The sequence below is a fragment of the Spinacia oleracea genome, chromosome 2 (genome assembly GCF_020520425.1).
Source record: "Spinacia oleracea cultivar Varoflay chromosome 2, BTI_SOV_V1, whole genome shotgun sequence".
In the NCBI taxonomy this organism is placed as follows: domain Eukaryota; kingdom Viridiplantae; phylum Streptophyta; class Magnoliopsida; order Caryophyllales; family Amaranthaceae; genus Spinacia; species Spinacia oleracea.
The window spans coordinates 104,830,390-104,850,925 of NC_079488.1; the positions used below are offsets into that span (position 1 = coordinate 104,830,390).

The 20,536-nt window shown below is 34.1% G+C and overlaps 1 protein-coding gene across 1 annotated transcript; it reads right to left on the reverse strand.

Moving 5' to 3' along the window:
• Window positions 1–154: 154 nt before the first annotated feature.
• On the reverse strand, window positions 155–7,422 carry LOC110790414 (mitochondrial adenine nucleotide transporter ADNT1). The gene is made up of 8 exons (XM_021995197.2): window positions 6,974–7,422; window positions 5,220–5,268; window positions 4,942–5,105; window positions 4,396–4,433; window positions 3,413–3,525; window positions 3,177–3,290; window positions 1,310–1,654; window positions 155–516 (listed from the first exon to the last, which is right to left on the reverse strand). The coding sequence occupies exons 1-8, from the start codon at window positions 7,129–7,131 to the stop codon at window positions 433–435; spliced, it is 1,065 nt and encodes a 354-aa protein (XP_021850889.1). The 5' UTR covers window positions 7,132–7,422; the 3' UTR covers window positions 155–432.
• Window positions 7,423–20,536: the final 13,114 nt, after the last annotated feature.

The following is a 20,536-nucleotide window of genomic DNA, read 5'->3' on the forward strand; positions in this document are numbered from 1 at the left end:
AGTCAAATCATAAGAGCCACACAAAATTGGCACTAAAAGAGCACATCTGGTTCAACAAAGGCAGCTCAGAGCATTAAATTCCAAGATCAACAAGTCTAAAAACCAGGGGCTGGTATATCAAGCGTAAACATCTGACAGAAATGCCTCAACCAAATCTGCAAATGGATCCATCAATTTATTATTGCAACTACTTACTATTACAAATAAGCATTTAAATTTAAAATTGACAACCAAATAATTGGGATTTTCTGAAGGACCCCTGACAGGAAACAGAGAAGCAACATATAAAACAGGCTAGCATCTGGTACTAGCTTAGCTTGTTCTAAATTGGGCAAAAATACAATACATCAACCAAAATTTACCTAATTCTTTCAAATGCCTACCCAAAAGAAGAAAATTTATATCTGATTTTAAGACCCCAAATCAGCAACTTCAGTCTGATATTCTCATTTCAACTCCCAAAACATCTTTCACCACCTCATACGTCACAAACGCAATCGATATGGATGGCACAACCTGGATAAAATAAGAGATGCAAGTATAAGCCACAATAAAAAGCAACTGAGGCTCTGTTCTCTTCACCTTATTTTCACTTATTTCAGGTCTGATAAGATAACATAAGATAAAATAAGATAAAATAAAGGTCAATAAGATAAGATAAGATAAGTCAAATTCAGGTGAAGAGAACACTACCCGAGTCATATGTGATACTAGATTAGGTCCCGTGCATGCACGGATATTCTTAAATTATTTGACCAATTTTAATAGTATTTGCCTGGAATATTTCTCTACCTAAAAATATTGCATCAAAAAATCTTGAACATACTTATCTAATCATCTACTACAATGTTCGTCTTACTAATTATTACATATTTTAAATGTTTGATAAGTTGTTTGACCAAAATATTCGATATACTAATATATTTGATCAAAAAATTAAGTAAATATATTTTCCATTATTGGTATATCAATTTGACGAAAACATTACCAAAAATTATTTTTATCAAATTCTTATGTGGCATATAATTACTTTCATAATCGATAGTCAAATGTTGACTTTTCCATATATAAACAGTTAATAAAAAAGAAAAAGAAAATAAAATAAAGAAAATAAAGAAAAGATTTTTTAGGAAACATTTTTTTTGCGGGAAAATTTTGCACCGGGAAGTGACACGGGTCATTCATGGTGTTTTAGTATAATGTAATAGATTCCATAAAGGAAACTAGCCAGTGATTCTGTGAGCCTCAACAACACTGGCAGCAGCAAATTGTTTAAGAAAGCACATCACAAGCCATGTTGAACACTGACCTTTACTGAATTAGGGACCAGGCCTTTATACAGAGCTCTGAAGCCCTCGTGTCTGACGGTTTTTCTAAATGTATCGATCATGCCATTGTACTGTAATGGGACTTTTTCCCTTCCGTCACCGGTTACTATAGATGAAGCGTCTTTCCAACCAACCATTTGCATCCTTCTGCGAATAACATCGAGAGGGTAAGCAACAGTTTGGCCAATAGTCCCTGCAACAGCCCCACATCCGAGCCTTGTTGTCACGCTCAACTCACTATCTTGTATTAATCCAAATGGCCTAGCTTTCACCAACCATTCCTTTAATGACTCATACACAGCGAAATTGAGACCAACATATGGAATCTGCAAATAATATCCAGAAGAGTAAGAACTAGCGTCAAAACATGCAAGAGAACCTGCATAAGGTAAAACCCATCTTGTGTAAAACAGTAAACAAGCTAAGAAATCTAGCATTCCATATTTATCTAAATGAGTGAAACTTTATTTTCCCCAATATCCAAGAAACATACCCTCTCCACCAAGATTCCACTGACGGTTTTTATATCTAGCAATCCATCTTTAGCTAAATGAGTGCTACTTAATTTTGCCCAAGATCCAAGAAACATACCCTCTCTAGTTTCCCCACCAAGATTCCACAGAGGTTATATTCTCACAAAGTGCCTAAGCTATAAAAGGTCAACTGTTTCTTAACCACACACAAAGCCCAAAAAGTTATGTTTACGGATTCTAGCATACAATACAAAGAGAAATATTTTGGAAAGGTTACCCCTTAACTTTGGTCTAGTCAACTGATTGCATATTATAAATAGATGATATGAATCTTATTTCACTAGAGACACCCTAGCCAGTTGATGAGCTCTTAAGAGCAACAATAAGGGGATACTGTTAACTCTTATTATTGGTGTATTCTCTTAACACAAGAGAGAATAATTGGTGTATTTCTTGGGTTTTTTGACGGGTAACTCTTATTAAGAGATGGTGGTGATGTGGATGAGAGAAGAGACTAACTAAACTATCAAGAGAAAGGAGATACCACAAGCATACTGTGGCACTGTCTTCATGCCTGACAACAAAGAGAAAGCTACTATTTTAACCATATGAAACTATGGTTTGTTAGCTAGTTAGCTAGTGGTAAGGATGCAAATGAGCCGATACATTCGTGAACTACTCGCGAATGAGCTCGGTCAAAGCTCGTTTGATAAGTTAATAAACAAGCCTGAACAAAAAAATTAAGCTGTTAAGTAAACAAGTCAAGCTTGAACAACTTCATGTTCAATCTCGTTAAGAATTCTTTTGTAGTGTGATTATGTTAAAGTATAACTCATTAAACACTCGTTCAATCTCGAAAAACTATATGAAACTTTATAACTATTTTAGTTTCTTTCTATATCTTTTAAATGAAATCAAAAAAATTGTTAGATATAAAAAAATTGGCCAATAATTTTTTTTATTATATTTTATAATTATTATCGTAGAAAGGTTTGAAAAAACTTAATAAAATTATATGGATTCATATACATTTTTTTTAAAGGTAATTTAGGGCTGGTTTATTTTATCAAGCTCGATTTAAGCTCGTTTAAGATCGAGCTCAAACTCGAAATGCAAACAAGTTTGTTCATGAACAAAGCTCGAACAAACCAAATTCTTAACGAGCCAAGCTCGAACAAGTATTTTTCAAAGCTCGAGTTAGCTCGAACACTAATCGTATCAAACTCAGCTCAAACACACTAAAACCCGGCTCGACTCGACTCGTAGCCCTAGCTAGTGGATACAAAATACATTCTGAACCAAAACTATTCAATGTACTTGAAAAATTAAACACATAGAGCTGGATCCATAAAGTACTTCGTATGAGAGGACTTACAACTCCGATCACAGAGGGAAGCCAGCCCTTGTATAAAGCGCGTGGACCTTCCTCACGAAGAATTGTTGATAGCGCATGGACCATGCCTCTGTACTGGTATGGAGACTTTGCAGTCTGAAAACACAGGCAAATGTCATTTGAAGCAAACACCACCAAAAGTGCTTTTGTGTAAAACTGTAAACTATAATAACGATACTTGCAGAGAGGAAAATGATAAACATGGCAATTCATAATACCTGTACGGTGATCCTGCCCCGTACCATGTCCATCGGGTAAGTTGCAGACATCGCTATGATGCCAGCACATGCTCCAGCCCCAAGACGCAATAAAGGAGTGAGTTCAGCATCCTCTGGAATTGACAACCAAAGCACTATATTTATTATTTCTAAGGCTTAACCAGCATCAAATTCCAATTTCCAATAGAATTCCAAAAACCATCACATGATAAAATCCTCCTAAAAGATAAAGTTCCATCTGCCAAATCTAGTCGGTATGGGACAGACTAGAGAGATCCACAGCAAGAAACATACATAAGCAATTAAACAATATGCAAGGATGTATATTACGACAATCGTGTGGATCTATAAGAAACACCCCATCATTTTATCCCAGAAAAGGATAAGGTTTCCTATAACTGCACTTTTAGTGCAGATACAGCTCATGATGCGATCCATATTTAGCCTATTAAAGTTGCTGTGTATACAAGAGAATCATAAGGTCACTGATACTAGAGCTTTCAAGTTTTGTGTGAGCATCTAGCTTTAGCCTTGCCAACTGTACTAGATAAGAGAAAGGTGGGTCACAGAACATGAATGAGTTACATGAATGAAACACAGTAATATTGCTAAACAAGAAGGTGACCAATCAGAAAAAATAAAGTGAAAATAGAAAATCGTAGTCTCTTTTCTTTTAACTAGTGTAGTCCTAGGACAGATCATAGTAATAATCCCCTTCCTAGAACAGCGCAGCCGGACAATATCTGATGGGAATCTGGTATTGCTCTGAAGCAATCTAATTAATAATGAAGGAAATAATATGATCCAGTAAGAAACACAATAACCCCGTGACATATTATATACTACCAGAAATCAACCAGCTTTAAGTAACAGTTGGTAAAAGTAACATTTACATATAGCAAGAAGAAAATCACACCCTACAAAATTAGAAGGGGAAATGTTGTAACAATTCAACAATGAAATGAATATAAAGATAGAAGTACCATTTCCACTCCGTTGCTGATGTAACCACAATATGCCCCTGGAAAAAAAAGGTAACAAGTGGAGTAATCATTAACAAAGAAAAGGGGCATAAATTCACACTCAAGATACCATCTTTTAGACAAGTCTTTTCAGTATAGTACTTTCCAGTCACTAGTCAATAACAGCGAATACTATGTGCTTATCTAGTTATCTGGGGGATTATAAATTCTAGAAGCGCAAGAATGACACACCAATGGCACTGACCTAGTCAGAGACCAAAGAGAAAGCACATGCCACATCAGAAACAACATTGCCTGTCACTAGTTTATATTTCACATCCACCGTTACAGGGATTTCTAGCAAGTAGCAACTGACCATGTGCAGATAATCCCAGCAGAAGCTGTACAAGTTATATTAATGCAATCAGGAGTTCAGGAGGTAGAGCAAAGTGTCTAGATGCAATAAATAATGTTCTGCCTAAGACCAAAATAATGAAAATTTTATATGACAAGCAGTTATACTAGAAATTAAGTTCATGTTCCTCAAATGTAGCCAACAATACTTACTTAGAAGCTTGCTCGTAGCTGAAAAACTTGACTGCAGAGTTTGGCACAATGCGTGCACAATTTGTTCCATTACCCTTGAACAGTCCTCGAAATCCTTCCGTCTGCCATATATACTTTAACCCTTGAACAGTTCCATTGTATTTAATGCTATGTGGATTTTGAACCTGGAAAATAAGTTTAAATCAGCCTTCTTAATAGAAGGGCAATTTCTCAACTCCCTGTTCAAGCTGATAGATTATTTTCCAGTAGCTAAGAGCCTAAGAATAATAAAGTAATACCTGGAGCAATATCTTAAGGCGTTCCAAGGGAGCAACAGCAGTACGAGACCTGAGACACACATCCAATGGAAAAATAAGTCTAGATTCGTATAGGGGAAAAACAACGAAAGAGTTGAAAACACAAGTATTCTCCCCTTACTAATTCGGGAGGTTACAGCAGAAACAAACCTATCAATCATCCAACAAGTTAGCTAAAAAGTGAACCCTTACTACAGATGGTCTCACTCACTTAATCCTACAACAAAGTACACCAACCAAACCCTTAAGTCCAAATATTCCGTAATATCTACAAAACCATTGAAAAGGCAATCATAAAGGAACAGCAACTTAGAATTGCATATTTAAACTGGCACTGCAATGTTTCTAATTCGCAATGCCAGTTGAACCCTTTGCCTCAGTGATCATAGCCAGCACTCAGCAGCCTCAAATCATTTAATCACTTAAGCCTCAAATCATTTAGAGAGAGACAGGAATAAGTATTTGACCTACTTCTTGTTTAGACACATTTCTCCCGGTAACTATGGTAAACTAGTTTCAAAATAGCATACATAATGAAATGGGAATACAATTAGCATGAACATACCCTGCAAATCAACCATTCTTCAATGAAATCGAGCAACAAAACAAATCGAATCAAGAAAACCGAATCAATTACTTGTGTGATTATCAAGAGCAAAAATTGTGCTCATATTAACAATGTCTGAAGAATCTGCCAAATCTTTAATATTACAGATTTCTTAAACCAATAAAGTAATCTGTCTCCCATTGCATCTAAAGTTCAAAGTTCAAAAAGAATCCAACATCAACCATCTAGCAGGTAGCATAAGCCCCAGTGCCCCACATTTTCTCTCCTGAAACTTAACATGGTCAAAAGAAAGCCGGAATGTTCCAATACGAAATAATCACAACCTCTACCTCACAGCATCAAAGGACACCTAACCCTAAGGACCACGTGCCAGATGATCAGTTACGCATCCCAAAACACTAACCCACTCCTTTCAACTACCTTCTATGACTTCATCCCCGAGCATTGCTGCTTCCTAAAACCTTATTTTTTACTTCTACCCATTTATAATTGCCTCTCTCAATCCCAAATAATATAAACACTTGCAAACTTCAAAATGACAAAATCTACTTAAAAAATTATCCCTGAAATCTGTTGGCCCCTTCCCCCTTTCCTTGACAAGGCATCAATAACAACCAGGAAAACAGATATATGTATATTTTGATTTATGAGGGCATTGTGTCCCCCCCCCCCCCCCCCAAAAAAAATATTGCAGCAGATCGATAGCAGTTTTTGTTAAAATGCTGGTATGCATATCCAAAACCCCTCTCTTTAAGACTATAAATCTCAGTGCTTAAAGATTAAGAAATTATGACAAGATCTAAATTCAATTAAATGGACATTTACTCACCCAACAATCAAGAAAGTAAGCAAAACAACTAAAATGAAAACTTTTTGGAAGAAGCTATAACAAACAATGCATACCCACTGTAACAACAAAACAGGAACATACAGTCATCAGAATCAGAATCAGAATCAAAATCAAAATCAAAACCGAACAACGAATTTTTGCAAATGTCAAAACTAAATCATCAATTTGCATAAAACAATAAACACTGTGATCAAATTTCCTACAAAAGATCACATTTACTGTATAAATCAATTGTACCGAAAAGTTTTCAGTTTTATCAACATTTCATAAAAACCCAGGAGAGGGAGAGAGAGAGAGAGAGAGTGAAAAGAGTCTTACACTCCTCCGGCGACACCACCAGCAACGAGAGACTTGCAGATGGTAAGAACAGCATAGCTGGGAGCTTTAACGCCTTCTCTAGCAATCTTGGCCTCTTCAGCAAGGTTTACGATCGTCGAAACGGCTGATTCACTAGTCTTCACATCCTCCGATGCCATTAAATTTGAACAGTCGGAAAAAATGGAGTCGCCGGAACCCTAAAATTTAAGATCGACGATTGGAGAATATTCTGATTAATCGAAAAATTACTTCGTTCGAAAAACACAGAAATTTCTCTCTCTCGATCGCTGTTTCTCTCTCCTGGTGAATCAACCTCGAGTTTCGATCAATCGTGAAGGAGGAGAAAAGGAGAGTGACTGATAGAAGGTGAAATGAGGTACTCCTGAAGTCCTGAGTCCTGAGTTGGTAGAAGTGACGGCGTTTGTTGGTAGAAAATGAAATTATTAGCGGAGTTGAGGTGGGTGTTTCTACTCGCGAGGTTAAGGAGATGTACATGCACTTGCTGTATTGCCCAACCACGTGGATAATTGTGGGGTCTTTCGGTATGTTGTCTTTTTAAGAACTCCGTTATATTAGGGAAGTGATAAATCCAAGGAAATTTTTACTTCTTCCAAGGAAATCCACATTTCTTCAAAGATGATTTACTTGGAAGAAGTGAATTATTCCTTGGATTTATCATTTCCCGTTATATTATCATCGATGACCAATATTAGGAAAGTGTATTAAGAAAGTGATGATTGGGGCTGACTTTGGTAGGAATGATCCCCGTGTTCGATCCTCCGCAACAATAATAGAGAGGGAAATGTAACCTATCCATTCAAAATTCGTCCGAAATTAGGATTATCTCTAAGGGTGAACCGGGTGCTAACACCAAAAAAAAGTACATTAAGAAAGTGAAGTTTAATATAAATAATGAAGTAAATGGGAGGGAGTAATAAACAAATAGAAAGTAGAAAAAGATGGTGAGAAAAGCATTTAGTCAAAGTAGAAAGGGAGTATATTGTAGTGGTTGTCTCATAAAACAGTAAGATATATACTTCGTGAGTGAGTAGAGAACTTACCAAAAATAAAAATGTAACCCTCTAAATAAGTAGTACGTAAATAAATATGGTCGCAAGTAATATATGTAACCACTAAAAAAAAATCGGAGGGAGTAAGACACTAGTTCAAAACTCGTGTCATGCACAGATGTCTCCATAAAGAGCAACTCAAGAGCTCCTCAAGAACCACTCAAGAGCTTCAATGTTGGACAAGAGATAGTTCTTGTCGGAGAGCAACTTGGAGAGCCACTCCAAGAGCCCCAATATAGAGCATGTACATTGGTTGGCTATTCAAAAGAGCTCTTGGATGCCTCTTCACTCTCTCCCTACACCACTATCTCTCTACAAGATACACTTAAGAATTCATTTTTAAAAACACCCCAACATTGGTTCCTCAAGTTAGCTCTCCAAACCATTTGGTGGTCCATAATGAATTGTTTTTTACCCAAAGTTACTATCCACTTTTCAAAGTTACTCCCCACTTTTCAACAAGAATAAACTTTTGGAGGGCTCTTGGGCAAAAGCTACCTTAAAGCAACTCTCCATGAAGAGCTACTCAAGAACCCCTCAAGCTCCACTCAAGAGCTCCAATGTTGACCAATAGATAGTTCTTGTTGTAGAGCTAATTGGAGAGCTAGTTTGGGGCGTTTGGTTGGGGGTAATAATCAAAGGGAAAGAGAATAGGCTGATATCATTCCCTTTATTGTTGTTTGTTAGACCTATTTCACCATTCCCTTTACCGTTTTTCATTTTTGAGTTTATCCCAAAACCCTTTACACTCAAACCCCACTACCCAGACTTTTCCATTCCTTTCCGCCCTTCACTTTCCCACCCCCCCCCTTCTCCCTCCTTTAACCATAGATCTTCAATCCACAATCAGACCACCACCATTTATGAGGCCGCAAAACCGTCCACTGCCGCTCCTCCTCCTCTTCCTCTGCTGAACTCTTTCCTCTTCCTATGCCACCTGCTCTAGATTTCTACTCCGACTTCTCCACCACCTCCGTCCATCGTCGCTCGAGCTTCATCCATTAATGGTGGCTTCAGCTATGTTAGCTTATCCATTAATGGCGCCTTCATCCATTACTGGATTATTATCCATCGCCGCTCGAGCTTCATCCATTAAAGGCAAATTCATCCATTAACGGTGCCGCCAAAGTATATTCGAGCTTCACCCACTAATGGTGGGCGGCTTTGAGCTTCATCCATGCAACCACGACGCAATTACCTTCTTAATCATGGCTTTAAATAGTCAAAATCGACAATGAAAACTCCAGACCTGGACTTTTCATGGTCGAATTAGACCATTAAAACCTCAAATTCGCCCATAAAAATGTGAGAGAATAACAAGAGAAGAGAAAATGAAGGGGAAGGCGGCGGCGGCGGCGAGGGAGAAGAGGCGGCGGCTAGGGGTGTGCATAGGTCCAAAAACGGACCGGACCGGACAGGAACCGGTTGGACCGGAATTTTTAGAATTCGCGGACCGAGAACCGGACCGGAAAGAATTCGGTCCGGACCGGAAAATTCAGGTCCGATCCGGTTTTGGACCGGCTTGGACCGGTTTTTTTTGTTTTTTTTTGCGATTTACAATCTTAAACTCAATTTGTTTTTACGATTTTATCTTTTTACGACCTATATTTCTCTTTAAGTAAAACATACATCACATCATAAGCTTAATTTAAAGGGGATAAAGGCCACTAATCCCAGACCTTTAAAATGCATGCATTGAAAATACTATGCTTATCAATAGTGTTTTGAGTGTTAAAACCTTGAAATTCACTATTCACAAGGGATTGAAAATTGAAACCTTCCCTTTAGAAGCTCCGTATTAACATTTGCAAAGGTCTTGAGTTCAAACCCCCTAACTTACATATTCTTCTTCCACTTTCCCCAAACCTTTAAACTTACAAAATTGTTCTACGAGTTGACATTATTGGAATAACGAGTTGACATTATTTTAAATAGCAGGGTATTTCAATTGTGACTCTTATTAGTAACTAAGTTACATTCTACATTCGTTAAACTAATTCTTAATTACTTAATTGTGAGAGAAAGATGGGGAATATTAAAAATGATAACCCAAACAACATTTAAAATCAAAGAGATTTATTTCCATTCTCTTTCGTTTTATTTGTTGATTTCATTTCCTTAATTTTTCCCGCGCGAACCAAACACTCCATTAATTAGCTTGCTCACTCATGCGAGCTCCACGTTCATTTTTCATGTACTTCAACAACCAAGTAGTTTAGATCATTATATTTTTTTTTTGAATGTAAATCAATTCATTAATAAAAACGCATACGACATTTACAACAGAAATCAAATTTAACAAATACATAATAAATTGAATCAAAAAGAGGTATTCCTTCATCAAAACTACCATCGTTGGGAAGATCTTGCACTGTGGGACATCTCTCGCACATGTCGATGGAACATACAGCCTTTTCGGAGAGACGGTCTAACAATTTGTTGTAGCCGCGAGGACGGTTTCCATCCGATTCATCTAAGTCAATTTGAACATTTGATAACTGGTTCAGTCTCGTATAATTCTTTATCAACGAACCGAATTCACGACGATGCTCCACCAAAACTATACTAATACTAAAACCCAAATACTCAACTAATCCCACCATAGGGGAACTTACTATACTCACTAATCCCACAATAGAGGAACTTACTACACTCAAACGATGTGATTTTATTGAATTTGAAGACAAACACATTAATAATTAAATCAAAAGGGCCGGAAATAGCCAAATTTCTCCGGTCAAATTTCCGAAGAAATTTGACTATTTCCGGCCTAAAACCCCTTTGAAATTTGTAAACCCTGAAGAGAGAGAGAAAAAAAAAAGGACGGCTAGGGTTTTATACCCCGTTTAGATCATGACATATACTTTAATTAACTACGGAGTAACATATACTTTAAATCTTTTTATATAGGGAGATTTCTTAAATTATCGAGTGACCCACTTTATCAAAATACAAATTTCACTAACATATGCGACCCTTAGTGTATTACTAAGGCCCTATTTAGTTCACCTTATTTCTCCTGATCTGATCTGATCTGAACTTATTTTTTCTGATCTGATCTGATTTGAACTTATTTTTTCTGATCTGATCTGATCTGGTTTGATCTAATCTGATCTGATCTGGTCTGATCTGATCTGATTCTTCATAATTAAGTTTAAACAAAAATCTACATTTATTAATATTAAACGTTTACGTGTAAAATAAATGTTACACAAATTTATAATATTGATATTATTTATTTGACTTTGCTCATGATTTAACTATTCCTTATATTAGATAGACCTAGACATGATCTAGATAGATCGGTTATGATCTAGACATATAAGTTCAGATCTGGATATGATCTGTACAGATCGATTCTGATCTGGACATGATTTGTACAGATCGATTCTGATCTGGACATGATTTGTACAGATTTGTTCTGTTTGGACATGATCTGTACATACCAGTTCTGATCTGAACATGATCTGTACAATTCAGTTATGATCTGGACATGATCTGTATATATCAGTTCTGATCTGGACATGATCTGTACAGTTTAGTTTTGATCTGGACATGATCTGTACATATCAGTTCTGATCTGGACATGATCTTTACAGATCGGTTCTGATCTGGACATGATATGTACAGATCGGATCTGATCTGGACATGATCTGTACAGATTGGTTCTGATCTGGACATGATCTGTACAGATTGATTCTGATCTGGACATGATCTGTACAGATTGGTTCTGATCTGGACATGAGCGGTACTGATCAATTCTGATCTGTACATGAGCGGTACAGATCAGTTCTGATCTGGACAGATCTGTGCTGCTCTGGACATGATCTGTACAGATCATTTCTGATCTAGACATCATCTGTACATATCAGTTCTGATCTATACAGACCAGTTCTGATCTGGTCATGATCAGTATAAATCAATTATGATTGGACATGATCTTTGCCGATCAATTCTGATCTGAACATAATCTGTACAAAGTCGATATCTAGACCAGTTATAATCTGGACATATCGATTCCGATCTGGATATGATATGTACAAATCGGTTTTGATCTAAACATATTGGTTATCTAAGGATTGGTTCTGGTGTAGACAAGATCTTTGTAGATTTGAACATGATCTGTACAGATCAGTTATGATCTAGGTATTATCTGATTCTATCAGTTCTGGTCTAGATATATAATGGTTTTGATCTATAAAAATAAGTTTTGATATGGACATGACTTGATCATATCGTTTCTGATCTGGACTTAATGGTTTTAATTTGGACATGATGAATTTGAATGTTTTGTTAATGTTTTTTATGCCTTAAGTAATAGATTTTAATTGCACCGACAACAACATTCTTTTTTATTAAAGACATAATAGTAATAAATATTAAATATAATAACAATGATATAAATATATAATAATAATCATCATCATAATAATCTGGTCTGATCTGATCTGGTTTGATCTGGTCTGGTCTGATCTGATCTGATCTGATATGATCTGATCTGAACTTATTTTTTCTATGATCTGATCTGGTCTGATCTGATTAAATCTGAAATAAGTAATAAGGTCCTGAAATAAGGTGAACTAAACAGGGCCTAAGTCTAACATACGACTTTAAATATTTTTATACAGGGAGATTTTTTTGAGATAAATTGTTTTTTACCCCTAAAAAAATTTAAAAAATTATTTTTTATCAACTAAAAAAAAAAATTGTATTTTACCACCTAAAAAATAAATTAAAATTTCTTTTTTACCACCTGAAAAACGGAAAACAAAAGCAAAAATAGATTAAACAGTTATTGAGGCCACTAATTCAATTTTCTCCCAATTCTTTACAACCCTCTATGATTTTCTTTAACTCTTTCACCCTCCTCACTACTATTGAACTTTGTCCATTTAGTGAATTTATGTGAGGAAAAATTAAGTAAATTCATGGAAGAGAAGAAAGCAGGGAAGGAAAGGGATGTTAAATAGATGAAATTGTGGAATAAGAGAAGATATCAAAGACATTACCGTTGTTGTGACTCCTCACATTAACGATTCATTTAATTTCCATTTTCAGGTGGTAAAAAACAAGTTTTATACTTCGTATTTTTTTAGGTGGTAAAAAACAAGGTTTAGTTTTTTAGCTGGTAAGAAACATTTTTTTGATTTTTTTAGGTGGTAAAAAATAAATTGTCTTTTTTTTTTATTATGAAATAAAGTCCACCAATTATCAAAAAAATAAAATATGCAACATTTAATTTGAAGAAGTTCAAATGAAGTATTAAGCTCCTTATTAAGAGCATACATGAGCAGTAAATACTAAATAGCACTATGCATGCTTAAAATTAGATATATCGATATCGGAGTAAAAACTGGACACCTTTACATCTACATACTCCGTATAATGTGAATGTTAACGATTAGTTGATAAAGTCTTGAGGAAATGGTATCCAAGACCTGTAATTAAATCCCGTCTAAATAATTTATCGTCTTATTTTTAATATCTCTCTCCACCCTTAAAAAAAAACATACTCCATATAATTTAACCATCACTAAAGTGTACGAGTACATCTTAACAACATATTCCATTTCATGTTTGACTTATCTAATACTCCACTAGTAGTATAAATATGGTCCAAAAAGTGCACTTAAATGAGTGATAAAAAATCAATGGGCGTCCATGAGTAGAAGAAAGATGGAACTACATACACTTATGCCACAATTTTGTGAAGCTATGCCCACTTCCACAATTTCCCAAATTTCTCGAATTAAAATCCTACTTCTACTTTATTTTATTAATTTATTTTATTTTTATTTTTTACATGTACTACTTTTTTCTTACCCAAAATTTTATGTATTACGGAGTACTACATATATGAGTAATTTATGTTTTGGGTAAATAAACAATATGGATTGTTTGGCTCACTTGGATTTGACTAAAACTAACTTAATTAAACTTATAAAATTTTATTTTTGCTGGAAAAAACTTACTCACTCGATCCCCCTGTCCCAATTTAGAACGTATACATTTGTTTTTTGTTCGTCCCAATTTAGTTTGCCCTTTTATAATTTTGACAAATACTCACTATTACTTTAATTACTTCTCGCTACAAAAGCTAGGGTCCCACAACCTCTTTCATTCAACTAAAAAAACACAATTGTCTTTTATCCTACCAACTTTTTCAGTAAGAAAAATATTTGATAACCGCCCATTCCCAAAATGTACTTTATACTATGTGTCATGATAAGTGTACACTCTAAATTGGGACAGAAGTAGTTGTGTGTTAAAGTGTTTAAAACAGACTTATTTTTGTTAAATTTAGGGTCGGATTGTTTCAACTTATTTCAGTAAAAGTGAGTTCAAATGAATTTTTATAAGTGTAGCAAAAATAAGTTTTCAGACACAAATAAGTTATTCACAGCAAAAGATAAGTGCAGATAAGTTAATTTCAGTTGAAACAAACAGAGTCTAACTTATTTGAACTTATTTTTGTTGAAATGAGTTTAAACAAACAAACTTCTTTGAACTTATTAAACTTATCTGAACCTATACGAACTCATATGGGTTACTTTTGCTGCAATAAGTTAAAATAAGTTATGATAAGTTAAAATAAACAGACTCTTAATATATTTTATAAATTTGAATTAATTAATTTAGAAAAGTAGTCAAAATTACATGTAGATCGATATAATTACATATGTTCCCATGTATCATTTCCCTTATTTTTTCTGTAGTGTTTTTATTTTCAAGTTTTTTTTTTAAAAGTAGTTTGGTGCAATCTTTATTTTCAAGTTTGGATAGCGGGTGAATACTGAATAGATAGTCTAGTTTGATCTTTCGAAAAACTGAGAAGCCAATGTCCTTTGGTAGTTCAGTTTGATCTTTAGTTGATTTGTCTATTTTAGAAATATTAAACACACGCGTTGGCCGTTCGAGTTTGTGGCACGCACTTTCTGTTTAGCCTACCTGCCAGAATCTTTATGGGAAGCCTATATTCCTTTTTGTTTTACTAGTTGAACCGCTGCGTGCTACGCACGCGTCAGTCAACTTTAATATTTTCATATAAAATGAGAGCAAGTTTCCTAAGATGGTCATACGTATAAAATTGTTGATTTCAACATTAAAAACAATATAATTATTTGATTAGAAAGTATTTGGAAAATATAATTTCAATAGCACAACATAACTATTTTATTGTAAGTATTTGATTGAAAGGTGCAACTATTTGGTAATAAATGTTCTTATACATAAAACAATCATATACATATAACATATTAGTTTTTATATCAAAATGTAATTCCTCCGTTCTTTATTTAGGAAAATGATAAAGGTTGCAAAATGAGGACATGCCATGATTTAAATTGGAAACTAAAATATTTAACTTATGTAACCTATTATACATGTTTCAAAAAAAGGTAGGAAAATCTTGATATTCTAATTTGTTTCCTTCTTTATATCGAATACTCTTATTTACATATTTTCATAGTAAAAATATTACATTGATAGTAAAATTATGATGACGCATAGCTTACGTGGCACCTATATGTACCAATTAAACTCCGACACGTAATATTATGACAACTGAATATTATCGCAACGTGCGACCTTTATCATCACTCCTTTAGCTATATTTTTCCAAAGGTGAGAATTTTCATTGACGAAAATACAATGTGCGTTGTATACGTTAAAAGATTGATGTTCCAACACTTGGTATTTTATTTCCCTTTAAACGAATCCCAAACAAAATCTGTACATAATTAAGGGAAGTTTGGTAAGCAGGCTAGTAAGAAGTTGATATAAAGAATTAAACCAAGACAATGAGTTTGGAACTTGATTCTAATAGTCGATACCATATGTTTAGTTAGTTCCTAAATGAACCTTTTTTTTTATTAGTGTTAGTATAAGTCAAACACATCTCCCTTCCAGGTTTCTAAACCCCATACTTGAGAGTTGAATGATTAATATATAACAGTATAAGTTGAAATTCTTAAAATTATCAATAAAACACAACATAAGAGTTTAGTTAAACCATTATTCTAAAGACACACTTTATTCGTAGTATCTAAAATATGTGAATCAAAGACCTCTATTGCAAATTGAACCATGATATGCATGCTTACTCATTATTATTATTATTGGGAGCATCATGTACTTGTTTTACCACTATTATTTTTCTTTATTATGTGAGTCATTTTTGGTTGCGCAAAGGTCTGCAAAAGCGGGTAGTCGATGTTCTGAAACGTTGAAAATTTCAGACTATGTACCAAATGACATTTAATTTTCTACTACGGATGAGGTTTAGGCGGGCCTAGTTGTTAAGATTGAGGGTATGTCTATGATAGGTCTCAAATCCAAATATCCCATCCCACATTTATACTGCAGAAAGTAACGTTATACTACATCCGTTTTTTAAAGTTCTTTACGCTTTGGATTGTGTATCTAAAGTATAGTAATAATTTTAACCGTCAATTTACACTATAGTATACATCAAAACATTATAAAATGAGATCTTATTAGATTTATATCAATATAGTATATTCAAATATCAATCTTTTATAATTTAATATTTCTTATACGAAATTGGATTAGTGGTCAATTGTTGCACTGAAGTCCATGCAAATACTGAAGCACTTTCAAGAACGTAAATAACATATCTTTAGTTATTTTGCCAATCTTTACCCCGAAAAACCCCGTTTCGGCCCGAAAAGCTCTCTCAAAATTTATGGATTTGGGCATATTTTTTGTGTTAGAGCCCGACCAGGCCCGAATTTTGATCACCTCCAATACCAATACCAAACAATATGAAAAGAAATAAAAGCTCTTCTCTAGTTAAACCAAACACATTTTGACAACTGTGAGGTTCCCAATCCACACCTCCTACTCCCTCGGTTCCATAATATTCTCACTTTCAATTATGCGTGGTCTCCAATCCGCTACTTTAACCATTAATAGTTTTAGTTTCGCATTGAATTATAAAAATTTGATATTTAGAAAAATTACATTTAAAGGAATCCAATAAGATCCACAAGTTATTATTTATTCTATTAATTATACTACTAATTACGGTCAATGTTTTTGAAATTTGCCCATATGAATAGTAAACATGAAGAACAATATGGAACAGATGAAGTATACATTTCCATATCAATTTGAACCAAACACATAAGTTTAGTTAAGTTCACTATATTAAAATCTTCTATAGTACCTATGTGGTTTTGATAATGACTACATAACTATTTCTTGAAAGCCTACGAGACTGTAACACCCCAGCTCTTAAATAGGGTGGAGCCGATTGTCACGAAATGAACATTTGGATCAACGCCTGGGTCCACAGACTACAACAAGTTCTTTTGGCGCATTTTTTACTTACTCATGCGCACCCTGGAAAACTTCCCAATAGGTCACCATCCCAAGACTACTCCCAGCCAATTACGCCTAACTATGGAGTATCTTAGCGCATGGACTTCTTAAAAGAAAGTTGCACCTTGATGGTGTAAGTTGTACATTGAATCGTTTTAAAGCAAAGGAGGGGATTACAGACACGTCCTCACTATTTTAAAAGTCTATATAGTATCCATTCAATTATGAAAATGTCGCATAAAATAATTGCACATAGAGGATACAAATGTATAATATGTAATTCACTTTTAAAACAATGAGTACCGCTTAGAAAACTCAATAACACAAACATGATGTAATTCCCTATTTTTTTTCCTTCTCATTTGCTAATTTTAACCCCTCATGCATATGGCTCATTTGTATTTTAAAGCTGCCCTTAACCAACTAATATCTTTTAAATAAAACCACATTCATTGATTCCAGTCATTTACATTTTAAACCACTATTTACTTTTAAAATTCTACTGGTTCCAAAACAACAACCCACAGTTAAATCTATTACGGAGAACAAATCAACTGGACATGAAAATTCCATCCAAAACCGACCCAAAGATTTGGAATATGCCATTATGATCACCATACTCACCACCATTCTCTTCCAATTATTTTTTTCATAGCCTTTTTCTTTAATTTTATCTTGAAATATAAGAACTAATCTATTCTCCATTTTACCGGCACACTCAGTGTCTTGTTCCTAATTAATCCTTTCGTTCCTAAAATTTCTTCCCATTCGAATTAGTATTTATTTTTATTCTTCCCATTTAGATATGCCATTTATAATAAATAATTATCCCAAGACTACCCTCATCTTACAATTATAATTCCAACTGTATCCCACTTTTAATCCTCAAACTTAACCCACTTACATTTTGATATTTCTTTTTTTCCCACTCGCATTCCTTCTTTGATACTTTCCATCACAATTTCACCTTTATTTAATGTAAAAGTATAAATTTTCTTTTAAATAGTACTCCGTACTTTCTTTTTCTTTCATCTAATGTTAAAATAGAATCTCCTTTTTAAATACCCCTTCATCCCTTTTTATTCTTTACGCTTTTCATTTCTAGTGTCCCATTTTAATATTTACATTTAGAATCTTTCCTTTTATATTGTATCATAAATGTCCTTAATGTTCCGTCAAAAATCGTGCAAATAATTATTTTAACAAATTAAAACCATTGGGACATGCACTAAACCTTTCACACTTTCCTATGGAAACACTGCATCTCTCACACTTTGCGAATGTAATATTTTGGATAAAATTAAAAACATTATCAATAAACGTAATTTGCATTGTTTATCAACATTAATTACTCCCTCCGTCCCATAATGTTCTTTACGTATTTCATTTAAGGTGTCCCGAAATGTTCTTTACACTTCCTTTTATATTATCACATAAGGGGCTTTAATATTCTATCAAAATTTGTGTCAAGGATTATTTTAACCAATTAAATTCATTGGGGTAGTTAGTCTCTCACACTTTTCCATTGAGACATTAAATCTTTTTCATTTTTTAAATGTCAGATTATTGATAAAAGTGAAAACATTATAAATAAACGTAAATAGCGTTGTTTAAATAAAAAACAGAGGAATCTCAATGCACATTAATTAGCTGTTAAATTGCGTGTAAAATACCAAACATAAAAATATTTTGGGATGGAGGGAGTAGTTGTTAAATCGCGTGCATGCTACCAAACGTAAAGAATAAAAATGGACGAAAGGAGTACATAGTACTCCCTCCGTTTCTTTTTGTTTGTTACGTATTTCTTTTAGGGTGCTTCACAATGTTTGTTACGTGGGAGAATCTTTCCTTTTATAAACTTATTATACTATCATTTTTGTGCCAGCTTTTAATTTTAATTGGTCCAATTTTTTCAACTCGTTAAATTTCTTTACAATTTACCAAGTATGTTAAGTTAGCAATCTTTGTGCTTTTTCATTATTGGTTCATTTTGATAAATAAAACAATCTTATTGGTTGTTGTAATTATTAGTGGATTGAGGTTTTACTTGGGTTTATTCTTTTAATAAAAAAGAAAAATAATCTTTATTATACGTTAATAAACATGAAAAATTCCAAATGTAACAAACAAAAAGAAACGGAGGGTGTAGTTTTTTTTTTCCCTTCTAATAATTACAAGAATCTAAGTTTCAAACTCTTAATTACATCTAGGACATTAAATTCTATAAGGCGGATGTAAAGTCACAAAAAAATGTTTAAAAGTAACTTAATAAATGTAAAATTTATTTATTTATTAGTGATAACTTTTCGTTTTAATAAAAAATATTATTTCAAAATCACTCATAATGCATAAGTAACCACCCTTTAAAAAAATTAAATATAAAAGGTTAATAAAAACCGGTTAAAAGTTACAAAACTGAGTACGGAGTAAAAGTTATCTGGCCTACAATAAAAATTGTATATGCCGGATACGTGCAAAGCCATGTTCTCCTCGAATCCGATTTTGTCATTTTTGTAAGAGGGGCCGACTATGTTGGATGGTTGATAGAGGTAAATGGTAATGCTGTGGTGGTTATTTGTTTCAAAAAGCATGGGTCGGAATTTTTAGGATAACTGATTTTAGTTTTCGGGTTTAGTTGTTGGTAGTATCGGTGATTTTGGTGGTTGACTGGCAGTGTTGGGTGTAGCAACGAAATAGGAAGTGGGTTTGGAAAACTTTAAAACGAGGATGTAAGTGAAGTTGAAATTAAATAGAGTGTAGTATGAGGAATGAGAGAAAATAAAAACAAAGGAGAGTGAAAAATAAGGGGGAAGGAATTGCCTAAATGAAAAAAAAAAGATAAAAGATTTAAAAAAAATAAAAAATAAGCAAAGATAAACGGATATGAGCTCATTTGAATTGGGAATTAGGAAAAATATGAGTTGGTTAAGGGGAAGAACAGAAATTTGTAGTGAAGAGTTGCAGCGGCTCCCCCTTTAGATAGAGAAGGCTTACCAACGGCTAGCCATTGGTGAGCAGGGGTATCTGGTGAAATTACCATAAAGCACAAGGGCACCTGGTGAAAATCTAAAAAACCTCAGGGGTACCTGGTGAAATAAATTACGAGGGTACCTGGTGAAAAAAAGTTTCTAACGGCCACTTAACGGCAGGG